General features: G+C 59.9%; 3 protein-coding genes across 3 annotated transcripts; 2 read left to right on the forward strand and 1 right to left on the reverse strand.

Annotated features, from left to right (window-relative positions):
- Nucleotides 1-2,604: 2,604 nt before the first annotated feature.
- LOC119846900 (protein FAM83E-like) lies at nucleotides 2,605-12,638 on the forward strand. The gene is made up of 6 exons (XM_038381131.2): nucleotides 2,605-2,706; nucleotides 3,426-4,497; nucleotides 4,795-4,962; nucleotides 5,266-5,390; nucleotides 10,298-10,823; nucleotides 11,981-12,638. Exons 2-6 carry the CDS (start codon nucleotides 3,850-3,852, stop codon nucleotides 12,218-12,220), a joined length of 1,707 nt encoding a protein of 568 aa, XP_038237059.1. The 5' UTR covers nucleotides 2,605-2,706; nucleotides 3,426-3,849; the 3' UTR covers nucleotides 12,221-12,638.
- Nucleotides 8,411-9,167, forward strand: LOC119846949 (sperm acrosome membrane-associated protein 4-like). Its single transcript, XM_038381208.2, has one exon. It carries the CDS (start codon nucleotides 8,741-8,743, stop codon nucleotides 9,104-9,106), a length of 366 nt encoding a protein of 121 aa, XP_038237136.1. The 5' UTR covers nucleotides 8,411-8,740; the 3' UTR covers nucleotides 9,107-9,167.
- Nucleotides 12,639-12,754: 116 nt separating the features above from the next.
- Nucleotides 12,755-19,453, reverse strand: LOC119846896. Its single transcript, XM_038381127.1, has 10 exons — nucleotides 19,434-19,453; nucleotides 19,044-19,218; nucleotides 18,457-18,597; nucleotides 17,957-18,145; nucleotides 17,491-17,718; nucleotides 16,458-16,649; nucleotides 15,909-16,139; nucleotides 15,337-15,510; nucleotides 14,788-15,018; nucleotides 12,755-13,718 (listed from the first exon to the last, which is right to left on the reverse strand). Exons 2-10 carry the CDS (start codon nucleotides 19,207-19,209, stop codon nucleotides 13,459-13,461), a joined length of 1,812 nt encoding a protein of 603 aa, XP_038237055.1. The 5' UTR covers nucleotides 19,210-19,218; nucleotides 19,434-19,453; the 3' UTR covers nucleotides 12,755-13,458.
- Between the last annotated feature and the right edge of the window lie 1,674 nt (nucleotides 19,454-21,127).

A 21,127-nucleotide genomic window follows, 5' to 3' on the forward strand; every position in this document is an offset into this window, starting at 1 on the left:
GAGGGACAATGTGAAGGGGAATCAATTGTCCATCCCCCTCGCCCCCCCCGCCAGGGGGCCTGCCCAAGACGGAGTATACATCCCCCCCGCCCACTGACCCCAAAGACACTGTCTGGCCCCCTCCAAGACAGATCACCACTCCCACCACAGGAATATTGGTGTTTACTGCCTCCCAGCCCCTTTTCTCCCCCCTCTTTTCCTCCTAGGGCCCCCCATATTTCCATTGCACAATGCCCCCTCCCCCTCTGAATATCTCAGCATCCTTCCCCCAAATCTTCCCCCCCACCCATGGGCCCAGCTTGATTTAGCCACGGGCTATTCCAGGCCCTGCCCATTGCACATGTAGGGGGGGAGCCAAACTGGGGAGGGGGGGTTGAGGTGCCCCCTAGTCTCCTCCATGGGCGTTTGAGGGGGCTAGGGGGGACCCATCTAGCTGCCCCCCAAGTTCCACTCTGGCAGAGATTCCCCCCAGCTCCCACAAGAGTCAGAGCTGGTGGTGGTGGGGGGGTTTTCCTACCAACCATCTCTGCTAAGCCAGGGCAGCTCTGGCTGGGGGTGGAGTCTGAAGATGGGGGGGAAGGGGAGGCAGTGCTCCCCCTCCCCCGTGGTCATGGGACAGATTCAGGAGCTGGAAGTCTGAGGGGGGCAGCAGGGCTGGGGGGGGAGATAGGGAAGAAACTGGGGTGGGGCTTTTTCCCATGGAGCCTTTGCCCCCCCCAACACCTGTCGGCCATCTTTGCTGTGGGCAGCGTGGCCTCAGATTTCCACCGTCCCCCTTTCAGGCAGCGGGTTCTAGAGATATGCCTCTGTCGCCCCTTCTTGGCTCAGGGCAGGGGCCTGTGAGTTGTTTCACTGGGGAACAGAAACGGATGGTCCAAATCTTGCATTTTCCGCCCCCCTGGCGCCATCCCGTTTGCTTGCAAGGAAGGCGCGCCGAATCCTGTTTCCCCGGGCGCAGCGGGACCAACCAACCGCAGGTGGCTGTCTCCTTCCTCACCATGTCAAGTCCATCTTCACTGTGGGTTCTGGGCCCACCAGAAGCTCACTTTTTGCTGGCTTGTGCGTGCCGCTTGCTAAACCAGCCTGTAGCCCCTGGGTTAGTTATTGCTGCCTTGGGCAGTGGCTTCTTGTGTTTACAGTATCGCTGTGTAAAGTTGGGATTTAATTGCTCCTTCTCTATAAGTCAAAGCCAGCTTCATCAAGTCTAAACCCAGACGGGACCATTGGGATCACCTAGCCCAACGCAGGCCATAGGGTTGCCCCGAAATAACTCCTGTGCAAACTAGAGCAGATCTTTTAGGGGAAAGGCCTGTCTTGATTTTAAAATGGCTACCGATGGCACCGGTCATTCAGGGGTTAATTGCCCTCCCTGGGAACAATTCACACCTTCTTCCCAGTCTGGATGGGTTTGGCTTGATTATCCCATTTCCCTTCCCCATGGGGGGACCTATATATGGGAACAAGTCCCGAGTCCCTCTAACCCCTCCATCTCTCTGCATGGCCAGGAGTCTGGACCCAGGCATGTGGAGCAGAGAATCTCTCGGGTGGGGAGGGGGGGAGGCAAGCCACTGCCCCTTGGGAGCACAACTCCCTCGCCCCAAACACTCCTGCTAGTGGCTGCACCCTGGGATTGAACCCCCAACCCTGCAAGTACCAGCTAGAGGAACTGCCCCTGAGCTGGGCGCGTCAGGCTCCACACAGAGCAGCCACTGGAGGGTGCTGGGGTATCGGGGGTGGGGGCTCGAGGGTGAGTTTGGGGTGGCAGGTTCAGGGGAGGGGGTCTGTGGGTGAGTTTGGGGGGGGAAGACTTGGGGGAGGAGGGGGCCAGCAGCACAGGTGCGGGGGCCCAAGGGTGAGTTTGCAGGGGCAAGCTTGGGGGTTGCAGGATCCCATGCCAGCCCGACCAGTCCAGCCAGTTCGTGTTACGTGGGTGCTGGGCCCCAGGGATTCCTGGTAACAACCAGCCGGCTGCCTGGCCCTGCGCCCAGCCCCCGCCCAGATCCGGGACGCTGCTGGCTCAGTGCCCGGGGCTGCCAGGCGGGCGCTGCCCCCTGCCCTAGGGGGTGACGGAGCTTTTAGCCCCAGAGCAAACCTCCAGATCCCCCGCTCTGGCCCTGAACACTCCCTGCCCCATAGATACAAGTGGGGGGGTGTGGCCGGGGTTAGGCCCTGCATCCCCGGCTCTGGGAGGGGAGTGGGGGCTAGTGGTTAGAGTGGGAGGGGGGCTGGGAGCCAGGACTCCTGGGTTCTCTCCCTGGTTGTAGGAGGGGAGTGGAGGCTAGTGGTTAGAGTCGGGGGGGCGGGGAGTCAGGATGCCTGGGTTCCCTTTTGACTCTTCTCTGGCCTCCTTTGCACAGCCCTGGAGGGCCCCCCGCTGCCAACTGGGGGGTGATTATTCGGTGCCACCCCAAGGCGAAGTGTCCCTGGCCCCATTTGTTACCCACCACCCGGGCGTCCTCCTGGCCCCCGCCCTGTTTGCTCAGCGGGCAGGGTGAGGGCCCAGCCACCTTCCCCTTTAACTGGCAGCTCTGGCCCCCCCCCCCAGTCCCCTCCCAGGAACTCCTGTGTCCAGCTCCAGCGCCTGCCTGGGGGGCTGGACCGGGGTGGGGCCTCCGGAGCCCGGGGGGAGGAGTGCAGCCTGGGGATCATTAACAGAGAAGGGACAGAGCACGGGAGGGAGGATATGAACCCGGATCCCTGGGGCAGGTAGGTGTGGGCGGCAGTGGTTAGAGCAGGGCGTGTGGGAGCCAGACTCCTGGGTTCTTTCCCTGGCTCTGGGAGGGGAATGGGGGCTAGTGGTTAGAGCAGGGGTGAGGTTGGGAGCCAGGACTCCTGGGTTCTTTCCCTGGATCTGATAGGGGAATTGGGGGTCTGGGCTCCATTATGGCTCTTTCCCGGTTTCTCAGTTTTACGAGATTAATCCCTGGTGGGTCCAGTTCTGTTTGTTTGCAGGAAGCGATGCCCTGGTGATTAGCTTGTTCCTTGTTGGGAGCCTGGGGGAGGGAAGGGGAGAGTCTATGGTCTATGATAGAACCCAGGCATCCTGGCTCCCAGCCCCCCAGCTCAAACCACCATTTCCCTCCCAGAGCTGAGGAAAGAACCCAGGCTTCTTGGTTCCCAACCCCCCCCCGATTCCAACCACCAGACCCTGTTTCCCTCCCAGAGCTGGGGAGAGAACCCAGGAGTCCTGGCTTCCAGCTCCCACCTGGCTCTAACCATTGCACCTCACCCCCTGTCCAGTCCTGAGACCTATAACTAATAAAATGGAGGTGGGGAACCGAAAACCCACCCCTTGAACCTAATCTTATTGTGCCTTCTGCTGCGGCACCCTGCCGTGACCCTGCGGCACCCTGCCAGGCACTGGGGTGTGTCTCACTTCCCCAAAGCTGAGATCCTGCCCTGAGGCCTTGTCTCCCTCCCTCTAGGGCCTTCGACCGGCGAAGCCCCCCAGGGCAGGAACCCAATTGCTGAAGGCTGGGTCTCGGGGGCACTTGCAGCCACCGATCAGCCCAGGAGAGGTCCGTGCCCCCGGCCAGCCCGACAGAGGCACCCGTCTGTTTTAGATACTCTTCACTGTGATATCTGGGGAAACTGAGGCACGGAGAAACCAAGACCATAGCACAGCAGAACCTTGAACCCAGGTCTCCCTAGTCTGCAGCTGTGCCTCTGACCCCTAGCTGAGCCTGCCTTCTGCTCCCCAGGCCAGACGGGGGTGGGGTCCAGCTGTGAGGTGCCCCAGGACAGAGACACCCCCTGGTGTGGGGGTGTTTCCGTGCAGATGTTGCTACCTCCTAGGACCGCACCGCTGGAGGTTTGGGATGCTGAGTGTGGGGGCTTGCAGCGAACCGAATGGGGATTAGGCAACCTGCTTTGGACAGGGGAAAGGAAGGACAGACGACTGTGAGCTTTGTATCTGGGCAGCGCCCGGCGCAGAGAGAGAGAGAGAGAGAGGACAGACCATCTGACCAGGTGGGCAGGGAGGTTGGCAGAGAGCAGAGTGTGTTGGGGAGGTGTCTGTGTGTGTGTGTGTGGGGTGCCCCAATTGCCACGGGGCCCATGGCGGCCTCCCAGCTGGACTGCCTGGAGGACGCCCCCGCAGGGAACCCGGTGATTGAATCCAGGCCTGAATTCTTCTACTCGGAGGGGCAGCGGATGGCTGTGGAGGCCCTGCTGGCCGGAGGGCAGTCAGCCTACGCGCAGCGCCTGGCGCAGGACCGGCTGCGCCCCTTCCTGTCCGATGACGAGCTCCAGCACCTGGCCGAGGGGGCCCGGGACATCCCCGAGCCTGCGGGGGAGCAGGACGGGGATGCCGACGAGCTCAGCCTCAGCTACTGGCCTGGGTGCTCGGACGAGCCCATCCCCGAACTGGAGCTGGGCTGGCCCCTGGACAGGAACTGGAAGGGCACCACCTGCGTGGAGGTCTACACCCACCCGCCGGGGGACGGAGCCCCCAAGGTCAAGGAGCTGGTGCGCAGGAAAATTCAGCAGGCTGCCAAGGTAACGGGGAGCCAGGACGCCTGGGTTCTCTCCCCGGCTCTGGGAGGGGAGTGGGGGTCTAGTGGTTGGAGCACGGGTGCTGGGGGCTAGGATGTCTGGGTTCTCTCCCCGGCTCTGGGAGGGGAGTGGGGTTAGACCTGTTGTCGGGCGTCCCAGGGGAATGATACCGAGTACTGGGAGCCTAACCTACCCTGCTCAGTCTCCCCCCCCGAGCCGGCCAGTCTCTGCCCTGGGACCGGGTGGGAGCTGGTGCCCCTTGGAGGTGATGTGTGCAGCTCTTTGTGGGGTGTTCCCCAGGTGATTGCCATAGTGATGGACGTCTTCACGGACCCTGATATCCTGCTGGATCTGCACGAGGCCGGCATGCAGCGCGGGGTCCCCGTGTACCTGATCCTGGGGGAACAGCACCTGGCCGCCTTCCTCAGCATGGCCGAGGGCGCCTGCCTCAATGTGCACTACATGCAGGTGAGGCCTGGCCCCTGCAGCCCAGCGCCCCCTAGTGCTGCACTGGGGCAGTGGGACGAGCCCTGACTGCTAGGGGAGAGCAACCCCTGCTGCCCGTCTAGAGGGGTAGGGACTGCAAGGGAGAAAAGCGGGGGAGGGGGGGATCTGTGGCTGGGATCCAGAGATCTGGGGGGCGTTTGGCTACGCTCAGGGACCCCAGTCCCCTCTGGCTTTGGTTATCTGCCCTGGGGGTGGGGATCCTCCAAATGTTGCTTTGGCCTCAGCTCCTGATTTTGTGCATCCTCCCCCCCACCCCCACACCAGAACCTGCGGGTCCGGGTCATTGCGGGCTGCACCTTTTGGAGCCGAAAGCGCAAACAGGTCACTGGGACCCTGAAGGAAAAATTCCTGCTGATCGACGGGGACACAGTGATAACAGGGAGCTACAGGTGAGGCAGACGGGGGGCATCAGGGATGAATGGGAGGGGAGAGCACCCCCACCTGGGCTCCCCACTCCCTGCAGAACCAGGGGGTTTCCTTTAGTGTCTCCCATCTTGTCCCATCCCAGAGGGGCCGGGGAGGGGTCCCCGTATAACCAGCCCCTGCTCCCCATCCCAGAGGGGCCGCATCTCAGCGCCAGGCCTTGGTGTCTGCAATGGGGTGGGGGGTTGTGTGATGGGGATGGACCCGTTCTGGCTGGGCAGCAAGGCTGAGAATGTACTGAACTCAATTCGCAAGTGGTGAGAAAAGCTCTTGGTTTAAGCAGTGTTGGGATGCGTGGATCATACGGGGCAGTATGGGTGCTGGTGAAGGGGTGGGTGAGATATGCCACCCCTTTGTGCTTTGCAGAAGGGAGAATGCCCCCTGACAAGGGGTCAGCACCCCCATGCTGCAGAAGGAATCCTGCGGCAGAGTGTGGGGAAGGGACTAGAACCCCTAGATCCCGCAATGGGTTAGGAGCTGAGATGGAGATAGAACCCAGGAGTCCTGGTTCCCAGCCCCCCTCTTCTAACCACTAGACCCCATCCCCTCCCAGAGCCAGGGAGAGAACCCAGGAGTCCTTATTAAAGGAATTGGCACCTGAAATTGCAAGCTCATTAGCAAGAATTTTTAATGAATCTGTAAACTCAGGAGTTGTACTGAATGATTGGAGAATTGCTAATATAGTTCCTATTTTTAAGAAAGGAAAAAAAAGTGACCCGGGCAACTACAGGCCAGTTAGTTTGACATCTGTACTATGCAAGGTCCTGGAAAAAATTTTGAAGGAGAAATTAGTTAAGGACATTGAAGTCAATGGTAAATGGGACAAAATACAACATGGTTTTACAAAAGGTAGATCGTGCCAAACCAACCTGATCTCCTTTTTTGAAAAAGTAACAGATTTTTTAGATAAAGGAAACACAGTGGATCTAATCTACCTAGATTTCAGATTTCAGTAAGGCATTTGATACTGTGCCACATGGGGAATTATTAGTTAAATTGGAGACGATGGGGATCAATATGAACATCAAAAGGTGGATAAGGAATTGGTTAAAGGGGAGACTGCAACGGTCCTCCTGAAAGGCGAACTGTCAGGCTGGAGGGAGGTTACCAGTGGAGTTCGTCAGGGATTGGTTTTGGGACCAATCTTATTTAATCTTTTTATTACTGACTTGGCACAAAAAGTGGGAGTGTGCTAATAAAGTTTGCAGATGATACAAAGCTGGGAGGTATTGCCAATTCGGAGGAGGATCGGGATATTGGACAGGAGGATCTGGATGACCTTGTAAACTGGAGTAATAGTAATAGGATGAAATTTAATAGTGAGAAGTGTAAGGTCATGCATTTAGGGATTAATAACAAGAATTTTAATTATAAGTTGGGGACGCATCAATTAGAAGTAACGGAAGAGGAGAAGGACCTTGGAGTATTGGTTGATCATAGGATGACTATGAGCTGCCAATGTGATATGGCTGTGAAAAAAGCTAATGCAGTTTTGGGATGCATCAGGAGAGGTATTTCCAGTAGGGATAAGGAGGTTTTAGTACCGTTATACAAGGCACTGGTGAGACCTCACCTAGAATACTGTGTGCAGTTCTGGTCTCCCATGTTTAAAAAGGATGAATTCAAACTGGAGCAGGTACAGAGAAGGGCTCCTCGGATGATCCAAGGAATGGAAAACTTGTCTTATGAAAGGAGACTTAAGGAGCTTGGCTTTTTTAGCCTAACTAAAAGAAGGTTGAGGGGAGATATGATTGCTCTCTATAAATATATCAGAGGGATAAATACAGGAGAGGGAGAGGAATTATTTAGGCTCAGCACCAATGTGGACACAAGAACAAATGGGTATAAACTGGCCACCAGGAAGTTTAGACTTGAAATTAGATGAAGGTTTCTAACCATCAGAGGAGTGAAGTTTTGGAATAGCCTTCCAAGGGAAGCAGTGGGGGCAAAAGATCTATCTGGCTTTAAGATTCTACTCGATAAGTTTATGGATGAAATGGTATGATGGGATAATGGGATTTTGGTAAGTAATTGATCTTTAAATATTCAGGATAAATAGGACTAATCCCCTGAGATGGGATATTAGATGGATGGGATCTGAGTTACCCAGGAAAGAATTTTCTGTAGTATCTGGCTGGTGAATCTTGCCCATATGCTCAGGGTTTAGCTGATCGCCATATTTGGGGTCAGGAAGGAATTTTCCTCCAGGGCAGATTGGAGAGGCCCTGGAGATTTTTCGCCTTCCTCTGTAGCATGGGACACGGGTCACTTGATGGAGGATTCTCTGCTCCTTGAAGTCTTTAAACCACGATTTGAGGACTTCAATAGCTCAGACATGGGTGAGGTTTTTCGTAGGAGTGGGTGGGTGAGATTCTGTGGCCTGCGCTGTGCTCCTGGTCGGACTAGATGATCAGAATGGTCCCTTCTGACCTTAGTATCTATGAATCTATGAGTCCTGGCTCCCAGCCCCCTCCACCCTCAACTCTAACCACTAGACTCTCTTTAGCTGATGACTCTATCACTCCTCTCTCTGGGCCCCAGACCTCATGGTGACATCACTCTCTGTGACATCATTCAGTGTGATATCATCAGGCTCTGGCTGGAATGGGCCAATGAGAATCTTGCAGCCTTATTGTGAGGTCATCGCTCCTGGGCTACTCATTCTGGGCAGGGGGGTCTGGGGCAGCACTCTGCAGTGCTGCAGAGGCTCTCTGCAGTGGCCACGGCTGGGAGCCCGCAGTGACCCAGTTAGCGACAGGCACATTCGGAGGGGCTGGGAATCCGGATCCTCCAGCCAGACCCGGGTTCTGAACTCGCCGAATCCTCGCAGCTCCCATCAGGTTCTGGAGTGACTGGGAGCTGAGCAATTGGGATCCAGCTCGTTCCCTGGTTCTGACGGTGCTGGAGCCAGGAGATCCGGATCCAGACCCTGGTTCTGAAGTTGCTGGAGCCAGGAGATCCGGCTCTGGATCCAGACCTTGGTTCTGACGTCGCTGGAGCCAGGAGATCCGGATCTGGATCCAGACCTTGGTTCTGACGTCCCTGGAGCCAGGAGATCCGGATCCAGACTCCGGTTCTGAAGTTGCTGGAGCCAGGAGATCCGAATCCAGACCTTGGTTCTGATGTCCCTGGAGCCAGGAGATCCAGATCCAGGCTCCGGTTCTGAAGTTACTGGAGCCAGGAGATCCGGATCCAGACTCCGGTTCTGAAGTCGCTGAGTCAGGAGGGCCGGGACCTGGTCGTGACGTCCCTGGCACAGCCCGGATCCAGACTCCGGTTCTGCCCTCCCCGTCTGTGCGATCACCCCGCTGCTCTCATGCTGCCCCTGCTGGCGCTGTCTCTCCTGTTGGCGCTGCCCGGCGCCAGCCCCAAGGAGTGCTTCTTCTGCGAGGTGACCTCCTCCCGCTACTGCCCCAGCACCCGGATGAGCTGCGCCCCGGACGAGGACTGCTTCGTGGGGCATGGTGCCGCCCTGGGGGTCTCCCTCATCCAGACCAAGGGCTGCACCCGGGCCATCCGCTGCGGCAAGGAGCACCCCATCACCCACATGGGGGTGACCTACAGCCTGGTCACCCAGTGCTGCAAGGGCAGCCTGTGTAACGGGGCCGGTGCCCGACCGCAAGGGCCCGGCCTGGGCCTGCAGCTGGTGCTGGGCACGGCCGTCCTGCTGGGGGCGCTCTGAGAGACTGGGAGGGGTGTTGGAAGAGGCATTGGAGGAATAAAGCCCTGGCACGGGGCGACGGCTGGTGTGGTTGTCTCTGCGCCGAGCTGGGGCGGCGGGGGTCCAGGGTTGGGGTGGATTAAACAGGGCAGGGGGACAGGCCAGCAGGAAGTGAGAACTGGGAGTGGAACCCAGGCGTCCGGGGGTGAATGCAGAGTCGTGGGGGATGGGAAGGGCAGCGGGGGGGAATGGCAAACTGGGAGTGGAACCCAGGCGTCCAGGGATATACTTCCCCTCCCTGGTTTGCTGTGCCCCCCCACCCCATGTCTCACCCGTGCCATGTTGGCTCTTTGGGACAAGGACCGTCTTTGCGTTGGCACTACAGGAATTAGCCCCAGGATCGGTGCCTACGAACCCCGGTGTCCGGGCCCAATCCCAGCTGGGCCTGTGGCCGTCCGTGTCCCTCAGTGCCCCCCGCCTCGGGGCCTCAGTGCATAGGGACGAGGTGAGCAGTTGCTGTGCCCCACCCCCAGAGGGGTCATGTGTCAGCGCTGGGCAGAGGGTCCTGGTATAACCAGCCCCCGGGCCCGCCCCAGAGGTGGTCGCCCCTCAGCACCGGAATCGGGTGCAGCGACATTACTGTTCACACCCCCCCCCCGAGCAGATGCTGTCTGGCGGGGAAGGTGCCGTTTGCCCCGGGGGGCAGGGTCCCCCCATTTCCGAGCATTTTATTTTCCTTGGGGATGTTTCCAATTGTGTTTGTTCAGAACGTTTAATTTTTCTCATTGTCTCCCCATCTCCCATCCCCCTGCACCCCACTTGCCCCACCCACACCCTGCTTTCCTCTGGCCCCTCTCCCATCCCTCCTGCACCCTACTATCCCCCACTGGTCCCTCCTCCCCCCCCGCACCCTGCTCCCCCTATTCACCCCTGCACCCCCACTATCTCCCACTGGTCCCGCCCCCACCCCTCCTGCACCCACTCACCCTGCTATCCTCTGGCCTCTCCTCCACCCGTCCTGTACCCACTATCCCCTATTTGCCCCTGCACCCCATTATCTCCTCCCTCACCCCTCCACCCTCCCTGCACCCTACTCGCACCTCCCCCACCCCTGCTGCACCCCACTCTCCTCCCTTCCCTTGCACACCCCGCTATCCTCCTTCCCCTCCCCCACTCGCTCCTGCACCCCTCCATCCCTCCATCACCCCACAGCTTCACGTGGAGCGATGCCCGGCTGAGCCGCCAGCTGGTGACGCTGCTGACGGGCGAGATCACCGGGGCCTTCGACCGCGAGTTCCGGACCCTCTACGCCGCCTCCCGCCCACTGGCGCCCGCTCAGGTCCCCCTGCTCAGCCCCCCAGCCCCGCCCCGGGATGGCTGCCCCAACGGCCAGCCTGCCCCCTACCGCAGCGAGCTGGGCGGGCTGCAGCTCTCCAAGGGCGCCCACCGGGTGGCCGAGCGCCGCTCTGTGGCCCCCCAGCCCGTGGCCAAGAGCCGGGCCGGGGAGTGGGAGCTGGTGCGGGCCACCCGGGCCACAGCCGGCGACGAGCCCCCAGCCCTGCCCCGGCGCCTGGGCCCCGAGGGCCACAGCGCCCTGAGCGACGTGGACCAGGGTGGCCGGCCAGGCCGGCTGGCGAGCGCCATGGGGCAGAGACCCAGCAAGTCCCTCTGGGACCTGAGCCGCCTCTCCCAGCTCTCCGGCTCCAGCGACAGCCTTGAGCCGGGGGACGAGACGAAGGTGAGTGGGCAGCACCAGGCCAGGGGGGTGGCCTGTGTATCCTGGGGCACAGGACTGGGGACGAGGGGGGTTCACTGTATATCCTGGGGAGCAGGGGGCCCTGGGTATCCCGGGGGGCAGGGCTGGGGATTGGAGCCTCTGTATCCTGGGGTGCAGGACTGGGGACTGGGGGGTTCACTGTATCCTGGGGAGCAGGGCTTAGGATGTGGGGGTCCCTATGTATCCTGGGGGCAGGGCTCGGGATTAGGGGGGTCCTGTGTATCCCAGGGGAACAGGGTTTGGGATTTGGAGGGACTTGTGTATCCCAGGGTGGGGACACGGTTAGGGCCCCTTTGTATTCCAGGGTGGGGGCAGACCTGGAAGCCCAAGGCCAGAGATTGCCCCACCCCCCTTGTGTCCCAGGGAGGGCTGGGGGGTGGCGTGATGCCCTCGCTGCATCTCCGGTCCCAGCTGCACCCTGGGCCCTGCCTTAGTGCAACATCTCCTCCGCCCTGGATCAATATTGACCCAGGCGCCGCTCCCAGCTCTGCCCCATGGAGCCTTTGCCCTCCCCGGGCGAGCTGTGGGGCAGAGGGGGAGCAGCGCTTGTCCCCCAACCCTGACACTCCCTTAATTCCCATCTGCGTCTCCCCTGCTTCAGTGTCTCCTCCTCTTCCTTTCCTCCACTGGCTTTTCTCCACCCTCTCTTCTCCTTCGCTACCCCTGCCCAAGGACCTGCCATTGGGGGCTGGAGGGGGGCAGATGAGGGGGAAGGCACTGCAGGATCCAGCCCCTGCCCCTCTGTCCTGGGGGACCCTGGGGTGGGATGGAGAAATGCTGGAGGGTGGATGTGCCATGGCAGGGACCTGCCAGGAAGATCTGGGGGGGGTGGGATTCAGGGTATACGGGGGGGGGGAGCAGGGACCCATTGGGTGGGAAGATGAGGGTACAGGCTTGGAGGGATTTGGGGGGCACTGGGGGGCAGATGGAGCTGCTGGAAGGGGCTGGGACACGGGCAGGAACGCCCCAAGGGGGGCATTGCAGGGGGGAGAGGTTTGGGGGTCAGAGGAGCACTGGGTGCTGCTGGGGCAGAGGGTGCTGGACAGGGGGGGACTGGGGTGCTCCCCGCTGGCACTAACTCTCCCTTGGGGGGCTGCCCCCCCATTACTCCCCCCCAGGGCAAGCACCAGTGGGGCCTGCCGGACACGCCAGCCCGGGCGCTGATGAGGCGGAGGGGGGCTCCCCCCGCCGGCGAGGAGCCCCGCCCTTTCCCCGTCTTCCTGTCGCCCGCCTACGCGCCCCCGCCGCAGGGCTTCCGGGCCTTGGGCCGGCTGCAGGGGCAGCTCTACCATGGGGCCTTGGCCCTGCCCCGGGTCTGGGGGGGCCCCCACGGCTACAGCAGGGAGCGTCGCTATTGAACGGGCAGCTACCGGTATCGGCCGGCTGGGGGGCGGGGGGGGCGGCAGATGAGAGACCACCCCCCCCCCCACACACACACACATCTTCCCAGGCTGCCCCCAACTGGGGTAGGCCCATCGGTTACGCTGGACCCAGCGTGGGAGCAGGGAGTTACGCTGGGAGGAGTTGGGGCCGGCTTATGGGGTGAACTGGAACTGCCCTGCACGCTCCGGGCCCGGTTGTCAGCCCGGGGTTGAACGGGTGAGGCTGGAAAGTCCCTGGAATCAACCCGGCCCTGGGAGCCGCAGTGCTGGTGTCGCTGGGGGGAACTGGGGGGCCTGGAGGGGGCCAGGGCTTGGTGTTTTGCAGCCCTGCGGGCGGGCGAGTACGGATTATACGGGGACACGAAAGCGGGAGGGGGAGGATGATTGGGGGCAGCTCAGCACCACCCAGGGCACCCGGGCATAGCTGGAGTTACAGTGTGTGTGTGGCGGGGGGGGGTGGAGGAGGGCGCGCACTGATTAAACTGGCATGACCTGGGAGTGCAGATTTCCTCCCATGCCCCAGGGGTGAACTGGGCTCGGACCTAGCAACTACAGGGGTGCTGGAGCGTTACTGGGATCAGCTGGGACGGGGGGCTAGGGGAAGCCCCTGGGACATTTCCAGGCAGTACTGGTGGCTATACTGGGATGAACTGGGATTCCAGTGCCACACTGGGAAGCAACGCTCTGAAGGAGCCAGAGCCCAAACAACTGGGCCAAGAACTGGGTTTTAATGGGGTCTAGTGCTTGGGGGCAGGACTCCTGGGTTCTATCCCCCTGCTTGGGGAGGGGGAAGGGGAGTCTAGTGGTTAGAGCAGGGGGGACTAGGAACCTGGGTTCTGTTGCCAACTGGCATGCTGATGAGGGACAATAATTATGTACAAACCCCCACAACAAGGCGCTTGGCCAGTTGAAAGAGGGAGTTTGTGTTTCCTTGCGGCATTTACCCTGCACCTGCTGGTTGGGACCCTGGAGCAGGGGCCCATCAGGGCTAGAGCCCCAGCTCCCGGAGTCATGAGACCTTTGTTGGGTCTCTACTGGCAATTAACAAGGCCCCTCTTGGCCTCTGGGGCTTGGGAAGAAACATGACCAACCCTTGCCAGGGTCTGAGGCCCTTGAGCCGACTACTCCCTGCTGGGGGACTTGCTCTAGGGGTGGGGCCTTCACTCCCAGCTCCACTCCTCTAGGCCTCTGAGGGAGGGAAGGGAAAAAGCCCCTCACATTCCCCCATCAGACAAACTGCAGGGCTGCCACTTGTAGGTGGGAGGAGACCCCCCTGCAGCGGTATCCCCTAAGCCCCTCCCCCGACACCAAGCGGCTCTGGCCCCACAAGGAGAGAGACAGGGGTGGGAGCCTGGGGGCCCTCGGATCTGCATCAGACTCGCTCCGCCCGGCCTCTCGGCTCCCTCCCACATTCCCAGCTTGGGGGGCATCACTCCCCCCGCCGGAAGGTCAGCAGGAGTTGGGGTCCATGGGGCTGCAGAGAAGAAAAATGGGGAGGGGGGCTCAGGGAGAGGCAGTAGGACCCTAAAAATGGGACCATAGGCCCTTCCAACATCCTCCCAGCCTCCCTCCACCCCCGCTTCTGGACTCTTACCACTTTATTAGCACTAGAGCCAACGTCTACTTTCCACAGGGTAACAACCTACTACTGCTGCTGGCAGCAGAGACACACAGCCATTTGGGTTGTACTCAGGGCTTGTTGAGAGAAGCGTGGGGCTATGTTTGCTGAGGCCCCACCCATTTCACTCCCATTACAGGCAATTTGTGGGGGGCCAAAGCCCTGGTTCAACTGTCCCCACTTTCATCATCCCTAGACACCCCCCAAGTTGGGTCACGAGCAGGAATTGAACACACAACTAGAGCCAGAGGTGGGTTTTCCAAGTTACAGGAAATGCCATGGCTTTGAAGTTGTACCCATTCTGAAACATTTTTCACAATTTCCTCCAAATTTTTTTAAATACACAAACAAAGAGGGGGTCAAAACTCAGCTCTCCTGTGTTTGGATTTTTATCATAACCAAGTGTTTTGACGGACCAGGCCCTGGTCTTTTTAGAGTTTCCTTTTAGGTCAAAAAAAGGTTTGGAGGAAAAATCGCAGCTGGTTAGTTCCTCATTTGACCTCTCGTCGTTTAAGAAAAAAAAACCCCAAAAGATTGTTCCTAAAGCACCAAGAAGTTTTTCCCTCCCCACTAAACAAAATTTCATCCAAGTCGGACACATGCGTTTTCCTAAATGTTTTCATTTTGGAGGATGGGGGGGGTGTCAAAAACCCTTCTGATGAAAACCCAGCTGGCTTCACACCCCACCTCCAGGGTAGGAGGAACCAGATTCCCAGGCCAGATGGGAGCGTGGTGAACATCCAGTCTGACCTCCTACATAACAGGCTGCGATAAACTCCTTGAAAACGAGAGATGGGCACAGCCGATGCCCGCCTGTGTTTGCTGGGAGCCTGAGCTGGAGGGGGTGACAGCGGGTGGGTGGATCCAGAGGGCCCTAGACTCAGCGTAGAAGGGAGAGGGGCAAAAATCTCTCCCCCGCACCCACCTGCGTGGAGGTGCACGGTGTATGTGCTGCCTCTGGATGACTTGTGTAGCCAGATCCTGGGCACCTGCCCCAGCAGCCCCAGCATGTCTTTATACCCTGCTTCCCGGCTCAGCACTACCAGGTCCAGGTCGTGGTCCTGCCGCACGGCCTCCAGCAGCTTGGGCAGCCCCAGGCCCAGGGGAAAGGGGCGCAAGATGTTCCACAGAAAGGGGGCAAGGGTGGCAGCCACACCTGGGGATAGACACACCCAGAGATCAGAAGCAGAGAGGCACCTGGGACCCTGGAGATTGGAGCCAGCTCAAACCTTAGAACCTAGGAGTCCTGCTCTAACCACTAGTCCCCAGTCCTCTCCCAGAGCCAGGGAATCCTGGCTCCCAGCCCCCCTGCTCTAACCACGAGCTCCCACTCCCCTCCCAGGGCCAGGGATAGAACACAGGAGTCCTGGCTCCCAGCCCCTCTCCCTCCGCTCTAACCTCTGGACCCCACTCCCCTCCCGGTGCCAGGGATTGAACCCAGGAGTCCTGGCTCCCAACTCTGCACTTTAACAACCTCCATCTCCCATGGATTTCCATCTCTTCGGCTGCTGCTGTGCCAGGTCCCCTCTTCCGGGGCGGCAGGAGGCAGAGGACCCAGGATCCGAGCACGGAGCTGGCTGTGACTGGCTGCTGCATGTGGCTGGAATGGGGGGGCCCCCTGGGGCTAGTGCAGATTCATCTGCCAATGCTAGAAAGGGGAGAAAAGTAATCTACAGCCAAAAAAATCCCTGACACTGAACAGAGATAAAGCAGCAACAAGGCTGTGGGGTGGGACGATCTCCCCCTGGGGGTCTCTGACTAAGGCAAGATACAGCCAGTGTGCACCCACCCACTGCCCCCTCCTGACTGCCAAACATCCTCCTCAGGGTGCAGAATCTCAGTGCTCCTCGAAACAAAAAAATGAAGTCTCTCGCTGTTTGGGCTGCAACAAACTGCTCAAAAACAGGAAACAGGCACAGCCGACAGCTGCCTGAGTTTGCTGGGCACCTGAGCTGGAGGGGGCAACAGCAGGTGGGTGTATCCAGAGGGCCATAGACTCAGTGTAGAAGGGAGAGGGGCAAAAATCTCCCCCCCCCCCGCACCCACCTGCATGGAGGTGCACGGTGTATGTGCTGCCTCTGGATGACTTGTGTAACCAGATCCCGGGCACCTGCCCCAGCAGCCCCAGCACATCGTTATACCCTGCTTCCCGGCTCAGCACCATCAGGTCCAGGTCGTGGTCCCGCCGCACAGCCTCCAGCAGCTTGGGCAGCCCCAGGCCCAGGGGGAAGGGGTGCAGGACATGGCCCAGAAAGGGGGCGAGGGTGGCAACCACATCTGGGGACAGACACACCCAGAGATCAGAAGCAGAGAGGCACCTGGGACCCTGGAGATTGGAGCGAGCTCAAACCTTAGAACCTAGGCATCCTGCTCTAACCACTAGTCCCCAGTCCCCTCCCAGAGCCAGGGAATCCTGGCTCCCAGCCTCCCTGCTCTAACCACGAGCCCCCACTCCCCTCCCAGAGTCAGGGATAGAACCCAGGAGTCCTGGCTCCCAGCCCCTCTCCCTCCGCTCTAACCACTGGACCCCACTCCCCTCCCGATGCCAGGGACTGAACCCAGGAGTCCTGACTCCCAACTCTGGGCTTTAACCACCTCCGTCTCCCATGGATTTCCGTCTCTTTGACCGAGCAGGCTTCTTCGGCTGCTGGCGCACCACGTCCCCTCTTCCGGGGCGGCAGGAGGCAGAGAACCCAGGATCCAAGTGCAGGGCTGGCTGTGACTGGCTGCTGCATGGGGCTAATCTGGGGGGGCCCCCTGGGGCTGGTGCGTATTCATCTGCCAATGCTAGAAAGGGGAGAAAGGTAAGAGAATCTACAGAAAAAAAAAACACCAACCCAAAAAAATCACTGACATTGCTCAAAGATAATGCAGCCACAGGGCTGTGGAGCGGGTCAGAGACCGCGGGGGGAGGGGGGGAGATCAAGGCGAGATACAGCCGGTGTGCACCCACCCACTGCCCCCTCTTGCCCGCCAAACATCCTCCTCAGGGTGCAGAACCTCAGCACTCCTCAAAATTTAAAATGAAGTCTCTCGCCGTTCGGGCCATGACGAACTGCTCAAAATGTTGAAACGGGCACAGCCGACGCCTGCCTGAGTTTGCCGGGAGCCTGAGCCCATCTCTCCAAGAGGGAGGAGGAGCCATCAAGTGTAAGCAGCTCAGCGTCGGTTAAACTGGGGCCAGCTCCCCCCTCACACAACAACGAGCTCAGGCTCTGGGCAGACTCAGGCAGGCAGTTCTGAGCACGTTGTATAAGACACGGGGGGGGGGGGAAGGGATAGTTCAGTGGGTTGAGCATTGGCCTGCTAAACCCAGGGTTGTGACTTCAATCCTTGAGGGGGCCATTTAGGGATCTGGGGCAAAAATTGGGGATTGGTCCTGCTTTGAGCAGGGGGTTGGACTAGATACCTCCCGAGGTCCCTTCCAACCCTAACAGTCTATGACACACACCTGCCCATGCATAGAGGCAGAGCGCCCTCTGCTGGGCCACGAGAATGCAGCATCAGCTACAAGGCAGGGGAACACACCCCAACAAGAGGGGCGGTAATATTGGGATCGCTCCCATGTTTTGGGGAGGCAGGGCAGGCCTGACGGGAGGAGGAAATTCACATGCCCACCAGCCCCTACCTCTCTTAAGCTGGATAAGGCACTGGGGACCTCTCTCAGGGGTGCGTACCCCCAGCCCAGGCACCTGGGCCAGCAGCCCCAGGACATCCGGGGCACTCTCAGCCCGGCACAGAGCCTCCATGTCGACCCCGTGCTGGTTCCTCATGAGCTCCAGCAGCTTTGCCAGCCTCAGGCCCGAGGCGAAGGCCGACAGGATGCCCTGCACCAGTGGAACAATGGCTGCGAGGCCTGGCATGGACAGACAGAGAGAGCACAGAGCTTGGGGTTAGGAGTCACCGCTGGAGATTGGAGTCAGCTGAAACCCTAGAACCGAGGAGTCCTGCTGTAACCACTAGACCCCACTCCCCTCCCAGAGTCAGGGCTAGAAGCCAGGAGTCCTGGCTCCCAGCCCCTTGCTCTAACCCCGAGCCCCCACTCCCAGGGTAGAACCCAGGAGTCCTGGCTCCCATCTGTCTCCTTTAACCACCTCTGTTTCCCATGGATTTCCAACGCTTTGACCGAGCAGGCTTCTTTGACCGCTGGCGCGCCAGGTCCCTTGTTCCATGGCAGGAGGCAGAGGGTCTGGGATCCGAGCGCGCGGCTGGCTGTGACTGGCTGCTGCAAGGGACTAGACTGGGGAGGCCCCCCGAGGCTGGTGCGGATTCATCGGCCAACTCTACAATGCGGGGGGGAAGGAAGAGAATTGACAGCAAAATTAAAGTCACTGACACAGAGCAGAGATAACGCAGCCTCAGGGCCGCGAGGTGGGTCAGAGACTCCTGCGTGGAGATCAAGGCTGAGATGCACCCACCCACCACTCCCACCAATCCATCAAGCCTGCCAAATCTCAGCGCTCCTCGGGATGAAAAACAGCCTCTTGCCGCCCTCCCCCTCCGGTCTAACCCACGGGACCCCACTCCCCTCCCAGAGCTGGGGATAGAACCCAGGAGTCCTGCCCCTTCCCCCCGCCATCCCCAGCCTCCTCACTTCTTGGCCCAGCCGGTTCCTTGGGCCACTCGTGAGTCGGGTCCCAATGGTCGGTGGTCCAGTGGCTGGGGGAAATGGAGCAGCGGGACCGGGAAGTGGAGCACGGCCAGCTGGGGGTACCCCATGTGGGGCGATCCTGACCTGAAGTGAGGAGAGAATAAAACACCCGTTAGGGCATGAAGTCAACCGGGGGGAGATGGGAAGAGCCTGGGGGCAGAGGATATAGGGCTGGGGGCCCTAACCATGCCCCCCATGGACCCCAACCCTATAGAGAAGATACAAAGTACAGGCCCGGGGGGGGCAGAGAAGCCACCCAGGACAGACAGATAGACGGGCAGAGGGTCCATGATACCTGGGACAGAAACAGATCAGAGCCACGGACGCACCAGGCCTATAGCTCCCCCTGACCACCAACTCTCCCTCCGGCCTACAAAACCCCTGCACCCCCTCTCTTTGCCCCCAGCCCTCTCCATCCCAACCCCCATCTTTGTCCCCCTAAACCCTCCTCCCTCCATCACCTCCCACCCACACAGAGTCTTCTCCCATCCCCCACCAGCAAGGCAAAGCGGTGCCCCCCCCCACCATACCAGCTGGCTCCAGGGGCTCCCACTCCATGGGAGTCTCTGTCCGGGATGGGGAGCGGCGAGGTCTCTTCCTAGCAGGGGAGCTCCCCTCCCCAGCCACCGTGTCCCTGTCCGAGCCCAGCTCCGGGGAATCAGCAGCCACCACCACCACCTCGAGCCAGGGCTCCATGGTGCCCACCTGTGAGAGAAGAGCTTGTGAGCCAGAGACAGAACCCAGGAGTCCTGGCTCCCAGCCCCACCCCTGTTCTGACCCCACTCCCCTCCCAGAGCCAGGAACGGGGCCTAGGAGCCCTGGCTTCCAGCCCGAACCCTGCTCTAACCCACCCCACCCCGAGCCAGGAAAGAACCCAGGAGTCCTGGCTCCCTTCGGCAAGATCCAAACAAATGAGCTACCAGAACAAATACCAAAAACAGAAAGCAGCTACCTATCTCCTAGGGGTCCCCTTTATACCTTAATCCCTTATGGGGCGGGACCCAAGGGAGCCAATCAGGAGACACCCTTTGGTCACTCAAGGCGGGACCTGTAGAGCAGACCTTGCCATTGGCTGGTGCTCAGAGCCAATCCCTTGTGCCTTCTGGGAGTTCTAGGCCCGCCCCATTTTCTAGGCCTTGGAGGAGGGAGGGGAGCATTGCTGGTAGGGAGGGAGACACTGGGGTTCAGTTAAGCTGTGAGGGGGCATGGGGGGGGTCACTGAGGGGGAGGTTTACGGGCCTCCTGTGTGGGGGAGGGGTCCCTTAGTGGGGACGCTTTACAGGGGAGTATCAGGTATTTGGAGGTCAGGGAGTATGTGAATGGCTCCCCTGAAAGAGGGCGTGGGGGGGCCAAAGAGAACAGTGTTAGTCTCCTTGGCGGGGATCATTTGAGGGGGATCTGGAAGGGGGACTGAGAGGGCATATGGGGGTGTCAGGGGGCATTGGGGGCCCTGTGCTCCCAGAGTAGCAACTATGCGGGGAGATGACAGGCTCAGGGGGCTGGGGGATGTCGCAGCAGGCCACGGTCCTGGCAGTGCCAGGGTAAAGGATGACTGCAGGCTGGGAACTGCGGGCAGAGTTAAGGCAATAAGGGACGCCTTGCCCCAGGGGGATCCAGGCCAATCATATAATCTGGGCTCAGAGACTGGCCTGCACAACTTGGAAAGGGGGAGGCAGTGGGCCGAGCGGGTGGGGTGGGACGGGGGTGGGAGTATCACAGAACAAACCAAATCTGCTGGGGAACAGGGAAGAGCTGTGCCCCCAGCTGAGGCAATGTGGGTCATGGGCCTATTTGGGGCACTGCTAGAAGGGAGCAGATCAAGTGGAGGGGGTGGCCTGGACTTTAACTCTCTGTGCCCCAGGCCCCAGAGGCTGTTGTTTAGGGAGCCATATCTGCAAGGCACTCTTGACTCGGTGCGAACTAAGTTTGGGGGTGGGGAGGACTATTCAGGAGAGGTTGAATGGGACAGAGATGGTCACTATACCCCCCCAGCTCTGATCCTGCACTTTTCCATAGCGGATCCCCCAGGCCGCATTTTTCCAGATGGGGAAACTGAGGCACAGGAGAGGGCATAGGGAAGCAACTTGCCCAGGGTCCTCCAGCAGGCCAAAGCCAGGAAGATGCACACACACACAGTGCTCTAACCACTAGGCCATACTACCGGCAGTGGAACTACCCCACACAAGGAACAAGCTGGTCCAAAGTCAGAAATGCCATTTTATTTTTTGGGGGTGTGTGTGGGGGGGCATTGTCCTGTTTCAAACGAAAAGGAGAAAATCCTAAATTCCTGGTGGTTCCCTGGAGCTGACCTAGCACAGCCCAGATTTCCAGCAGGCGGGGGCAAGGTGCCCTGCCCAGCCTCACAGCCCCCTGAATTCATTCCTGGTGGAAGCAGAGACAAACCAGCCCATCTTGATTTAAAAATGGCCAGCCACAGAGAATCCACCCCAGCTCCTGCTAAAGTGATCCACCAGTTCATTCCCCTCCCTGTTAAAAATGATCATGACGGGGGTAGAGAAAGGGACCAGGGGAGCATTATTTACCCCTTCACATCACACACCACCAGGGGCCAGCCGATGAAATGATCGGGGAAGGGATTCTTTGTCCACCTCAC

This window comes from Dermochelys coriacea, chromosome 23 (genome assembly GCF_009764565.3).
Source record: "Dermochelys coriacea isolate rDerCor1 chromosome 23, rDerCor1.pri.v4, whole genome shotgun sequence".
Taxonomy (NCBI): domain Eukaryota; kingdom Metazoa; phylum Chordata; order Testudines; family Dermochelyidae; genus Dermochelys; species Dermochelys coriacea.